The sequence below is a fragment of the Mesoplodon densirostris genome, chromosome 5, assembly GCF_025265405.1.
Source record: "Mesoplodon densirostris isolate mMesDen1 chromosome 5, mMesDen1 primary haplotype, whole genome shotgun sequence".
Taxonomy (NCBI): domain Eukaryota; kingdom Metazoa; phylum Chordata; class Mammalia; order Artiodactyla; family Ziphiidae; genus Mesoplodon; species Mesoplodon densirostris.
This window is the reverse complement of record NC_082665.1, coordinates 84,599,558-84,605,557: the sequence shown is the minus strand read 5'-3', so window position 1 is coordinate 84,605,557 and position 6,000 is coordinate 84,599,558. Positions and strand designations below refer to the sequence as shown.

Here is a 6,000-nt window from a genome sequence, read left to right as displayed (position 1 = left end):
TTAGGAAGAACTCAAATAGCTCATCATTCTATCGATGGTCACCACACGAATTCTGAAGGCATGAAGAAGTATGCAGAGCTTGATTTTAGTCTTATAAAAATCCAGTTCTTCCATGGAGGGTTTCTGTGACACAGGCTTGCTGTGGGAATTCAGGGCCTAGGAGAATAAATATTGAGCATGACATAGACAGTATTCCAAAATTAAAACGTTCATCCGTAAAGATGGGTGAAGCCAATGCATGTCTCAGAGCCTGCAACCCACTCCCTCACTGCATCTCCTAAACCAAATCAAATCTACTCCCAGCCAGATGGGCAGGCAGAACCTGAGAGAAGAAATGCTCATTATCCAAGCACATGGATCTTCAGTGAGCTCTGAAAAGACCCTGAAAGCTATTTAGAAAATCATCAGTGGGAGTTGTATTTCAGAAAGGAACAATTCTGTTAAGATGACATCTGCTGTGATATGTAATTAATTTTTATATGTTACATTAAGAAGCGGCTTCCTTTTGAGAATGGGGAGGTGATGGATTGCTATTGATTGGAAACTCTCAGTCAGTATCAGACCTGTTGACTAAAGACACTTATTCATGTGAGATAAATAAACCTGGCAGTTTGAGCCCTTTAATTTGATAACACAATGCAAGACTATATATTTGCACAATGATCAGCAGTTTTGCTTGTACTTCCTCACAAAAAGCCTAAAAGAAAGGTAGGGTGGGTAAAGTCATCCCATTTTACAGAGGAAGAAACTGAGGCACAGAGGGACAAAAGGTCTGAGCATAGTTGTCTGATTACTGGTAGAACTGATTCGACTCTTGGTCCTGAAAATGAAATATCATCTACAACTCTCTAGATGGTAACATTCTTTGATACTTGCATGATGTTCACTGCCTTTCAAACAAGTAATCTGGTGCCCCCCCCAAAAAAAAATTTAAAAAGGATGAATGAAATAAATTTCTTTTCAGACAATCATTTCTCATGCCGTATTTTTATCCCATGCCCTGGCCAACATGGCACTCACCCTGCTCTTTCTTAAGTGGATAATTCTGTGTTTTATGTTAGCATCATGTGCTATGGTGATTCAGAAAGTTACAAAGCACATTCTTGTCTGTGAGTAATACTGTGGCTGTCCCCAGGTGATAGGTCATTCTTTTCTTTCATTCACAGTTTGGTTCAGCATGCATCATATCCAGGCACCAGCCCCGCTTGTCTTCTCTTAGCAGTATTTGCAGATATGCATGCCAGCCCCTTGCATGTACATCCCAGAGGCTTTAGAGATGCATGAGAAGATGAGTGCAGTGGAATCCCTTTGATGGGGGTTTAAATCCTGCCTCTGCCGCTTCCAAGCTGTGTGACCTCAGATAAGTGGCTAACCCTCTAAGATTGGTCTCCTCATTTGCACAGACCCCAAGTGGCTGCCAAGGGGACAGCATAAGGAAATGTATGCACCTTTGCCCAGAGCCTGGTGCATACCACACAGTCAACAAGCAGGAGGCTGCTTTCCTTAATGTGACCTGCTCATGTTGCCCTCTCTCTAGAGGGTGCCCTCAAGGCTGTCTCCCCCAATATGTAACTGGCTTCAGAAGGGGGCATTTCAGGCCTCCCCCAACCCAGGAAGGGCTGATGGTATACCCCTTCATCACGGACCCTGGCTGGTGGTCTCAGCATGAGGAAGACCTTACCTGCATCAGCTCAGCAATAGCTGCTAGCATGTTCTGATCCAGAAAGATCTGCCTCTTAGGATCCATCAGAAGCTTTGCATTCATGGCCTGGAACTCCATGTGGTACATCTTCAAGTCCTCATAGATACTGCTAAGGCACAGGGTCTGCATAATACGACAAAGTGGGGAAGGAACTATTGAGATGGGCTAAAAACGTACCCCCCCTTCCCCTGCCGCTGCATTTGAGGAAAGAATTTTGTGTCTTACCATCATAAAAGAGCTCTTTCTGGAAGCCAGGCAACTCTCATTCTAGAGCCCCCCCAAAAAAAACCACATCAAAGACATTAATTATTAATGTAAATTTTTCTGACTTTTCTTCTCAAACTTATCTCTTTTTTTTTACTGTGGTAAAAAATACATGTAAAATTTACCATCTTAACTATTTTTAAGTGTACGGTTCAGTACTGTTAAGTATATCTCACACTGTTGTGAAAAACCATGTTTTTATAAATTTTTTTTCTAAATTGAACTTCTACAATGGGACCTGTTAAAGTCCCATGGTGATGGACCCCAGAAGCATGCACATTTTTGGAAGAAGACGAGGTCTGATGCACAGCTCTTAACTGTATTACAAGCTTTGGGAGGAAAACCCTCTATACCGTGGCTAATTCCAGTGGTAAGCAGGCCTCCACTGTGCTAGTTCTATCTTTGGTGATATCTTCATGATCAATCTCTTCAGAAGTGCAGGAGTAAAATTCTAGGGTTTGTCTGGCCTGTAAAACATAAAGAGAAACCCAGTTTACCAGATTAATAAGGCACCCAGCTCCCCATGGCACTGGCACCAAAGCTAGAGCCGGCTGCCCTTGACCTCCACCTCTGAGCTGTAGGAATTTGAGTCTTCATAAGACAAAAGGAAACAGATCATTTACACTCTCTCTCCATCCCTCCTCCCCTTTTGCTTAGGACATGTTTCTCTGGATGATATGTTTTTCCATTACGTAAACACTATAAATCATTTCAACAGGCTGTGCTAATCAGCCTCTACACCACGCTGTGACACTTGCTTCTGGTGAAAACCGTTTTTTCCTTTTGCCAGCATGGCTGTGTTTTATGAATATCTTTTTCAAGAATAGCTTCTAAAGGGGGACTGTTAGGTCACTACATGATGAACATAACAAACATGCAACCTTAAAGACAAGCGGAGATTTAATATGTGGTGTACACACACACGCGTGCGCACACACACACACAGATGTCATCTTACAGGCATGTTGACTATAATTATGATATTAAGAAGTCGATGACTTTTTGATTGAAGAGCGAGATCATTGTTCCATTTAACAAGCCTGATGTGTGCCAGGCACTATGCTAGGTACAAAGGAAGGTGACAAAGAAGGGGACTATGTTATGTCCCCCAGAATTCCAAGTTCAGCTGTGGAGTCAGGCAAGTGCCCAAATGACCAGGAGACATGCTGGCAAGTGATAAGGGCTGAGAAGGGTCAGAAAGCTCTGGGAAGGGGGTGGAAAGGGAAGCAAAGTCTTCCCCAGAGATGGGGCATCTACAGAGGAGGGGGAATTTCAGGCAGAGGGAACAGTGTGAGCCATGAATCAAAGCTTGAGAGTACAGAACATGCTGGGGTACAAGTAGTAAAATTCCCGTCTGTGGTAAGCAGAATAATGCCCCTGCCAAAGATATCCACCTCCCAATCCCTGGAACCACAGACTAGGTTATGTTACGTGGCAAAGGGCAATTAAGGTCGCAGATGAAATTAAGGTTGCTAATCAGCTGACTCTAAAATAGAGACGTTATCCTGGAGTGTCTGGGTGGGTCCAGTGTAATCACTGGGTCCTTTTAAGCAGAAGAGAGAGGCAAGAGAGTCAAGCTCAGAGTGATGCAGCATGATTAAGTCTCATTTGTTGGCTCTGAGGATGGAAGGGTCCCACCAAGGAATGTGGGCTGCTTTTAGAAGCTGGAAAAGGCAAGAAAATTGGATTCTCCCCTATAGTCTCCAGAAAGGGATACAGCTCTGTTGACACCTTAATTTTACTCCAGTGAGACCCATTTTGGATTTCTGAACTCCAGGGCTGTAAGATAATAAATTTGTGTTGTTTAAAGCCACTAAATTTGTGGTAATCTGTTACAGCAGCAATAGAAAATGAATACACTGTTCCTGGACGTGGTCAAGCAGATCGAGGCAGCTGCTATCCTGAGCAGGTTCTAAAAAGTTAGATTTGCAATTATACTTCAATAAGAAAAAAAAAATCTCCAAATAACACAATAGTTTTATTTCTGTGATAATTGCTTTCCTTTGTTCCAAAATGAAAACGGCGACTCTCTCTCTATTACTATTGCATCGTTAAAAAAGATGACCTTCGAGAATCTATAAAATAGTGCCTGGCATACAGTAGGCACTCAATAAGTACTTGCTGAATGAAAAAAATGAATAAATAGAGCAAAAAAAAATTAGACTTGAAAATGTGGGCCCACTGCTATAGTTTTTCAGATCTTTTCAGGAGAAGCTGGAAATTTGGATACTTATATGGGAGGTCTACTTTTTCAATGGCATCAAACTCAAAAATCAAAATGAAATAAAAAAGACATGGCCAAACTCTACAGATCTGTGGACTAGATATGGCCTGTGAGTCACATGCATTTGCCACCTCTATTTCCTCTGCAAGTAGCCAGCTGATTTGTTCTGGCAAAATTGATGCAGGAATCATATTAAAAAATCAAATTGAGTTCTGCAATCTTTCACCTTTGGTGCTGCATCTGAGAGTAGAAGAGACAGCTTTTTCACATAAAGCATCTATTTAAACAGGAGCTCCTACATTTTACCTAGATCGAACCTTTCTTTAGGAATCAAAGCACCTATCTCTGCAGTTTTCACTTGGTGAGCTGCCTTTTTAATTAAGATGGATTGAACTGTAAGGAAAAACTGGCAGCACGTTATGAAAGATTAGAAGGGGGAAAATGGGGTTCTTTAAGAAGGACTCGTAGCATTGAGCTTACTTTAAGATATTCATAAAGCAACAAGCTAGAAATCTTCAAGAAAGATTGACTAGAGAGCAGGAAGGCGAAAGGCCATCTTTTAAAACATCAGTCTTAGGTTGTTGCAGCAAAAGCAATAGATGTTGGAGTGCTTTTAAAGGAAGAAAAAAAAATTTTTTGCATTAAAATATGAAAGCTAAAAAGATGACTGAAGCTGTAAATAAAATTAGATGACTCTCTCCCTAGAAAATGAAGCCTGGATGTGCACTGTCACGAGCTCCCTGAAATGTGATGCTCCAGCAACAAGCCGAGTCACCAGACTGGAAGCTGGAGAGGAGCATTAGACGCAAGGCTAATTCATCTTCGCAGGCCCTGGAGCACAGAGGCCGCCCCTAATAGAGGTTTCCTGGATTGATAAGTGTGTCAGAGGAACAGTGTGGGCCTGACACAATTCCAACTCTGTTGGCAGGCTACAAGGAACACTGTAAGTATCCACTTTCCTCTGTGTAGACACAGCCCAAACGAATGCCATTATAATTTATCACCTCTCCTGCTTTCTCTGGAGACACAGTTTCACTGCAACTCTAGCTAATAGTTGGGCCATTTGTAAAGTTCCCTCTTCTTCTCTTGACAGCTCCTGATTAACTTCCACAATTTCCCTGCAGTTCCTTCAGGTGACCAAGGGTTCGGAGATGCCCCTTCACTACAGAGGCTGCAAAGTGGGAACCAGGACATTGAAAAGCTCACCTTCTGAAGGGTGTCGCTGACGGCTCTCAGCAGGTTTTGGGAGTGGTTGAGGCACTGGAACATTCCGGGGCCTGCTGTGGTGGCGGGGAGGTTCCTGGCCAAACTAAAGTGGTCCAAGTGGTGGAGGAGGACCAGGGTGGCCACAAGGAGGAGGCCTGAAAGGAAATGGAGGGGCAGGATAAGCTGGCCTACCTCCATCTTCCATCTCTTCTGGCCATCTCCACCCATCCACTTCTTCTGAGCACCTGCCTCCCTCCACCCGTTTCCAGTCTTCCTTCAACAACTGAGAGATGAATCAGGTTCTTGGAGGCCAGCGCTCTGTGCTAGCATTAGAAGCCTACTCGCTGTCGCGGCCACCTTGTGAGTTCAGACAGGGGTGTGGACAGAGTTCACCCAGAAAAAGTCTCCATTTCAGGAGGAGGGAAAGTGAGGCCAGGTGGTGAAGCGACCCAGTGTTTTGTAAGCAGTGGGGTGACAAAGCCTCGCTTTGAAGCCGGCTGGGATCTGCCCTCTTAGAGCTGTAGCCTAGGACCCTGGGCAAGAAACCATCCCGTGGGGCCTCAGTTTCTCATCTGTGAAGTGGGCATAATACTTAGCTCACAGG

At 43.7% G+C, this 6,000-nt stretch overlaps 1 protein-coding gene across 2 annotated transcripts in view; it reads right to left on the bottom strand.

Moving 5' to 3' along the window:
• The window catches only part of IL12A (interleukin 12A), a 6,234-nt gene continuing 234 nt past the window's right edge, over positions 1-6,000 (bottom strand). Inside the window, exons 2-6 of one of the 2 annotated variants that reach the window (XM_060100001.1) lie at positions 5,397-5,551; positions 2,320-2,433; positions 1,928-1,969; positions 1,682-1,867; positions 1-156 (exon numbers count right to left, since the gene is read on the bottom strand). In XM_060100001.1, coding sequence (XP_059955984.1) covers positions 1-156; positions 1,682-1,867; positions 1,928-1,969; positions 2,320-2,433; positions 5,397-5,551 — 653 coding nt within the window. The remainder of the gene's footprint in view (positions 157-1,681; positions 1,868-1,927; positions 1,970-2,319; positions 2,434-5,396; positions 5,552-6,000) is intronic. The other variant, XM_060100002.1, reaches the window with a different exon arrangement.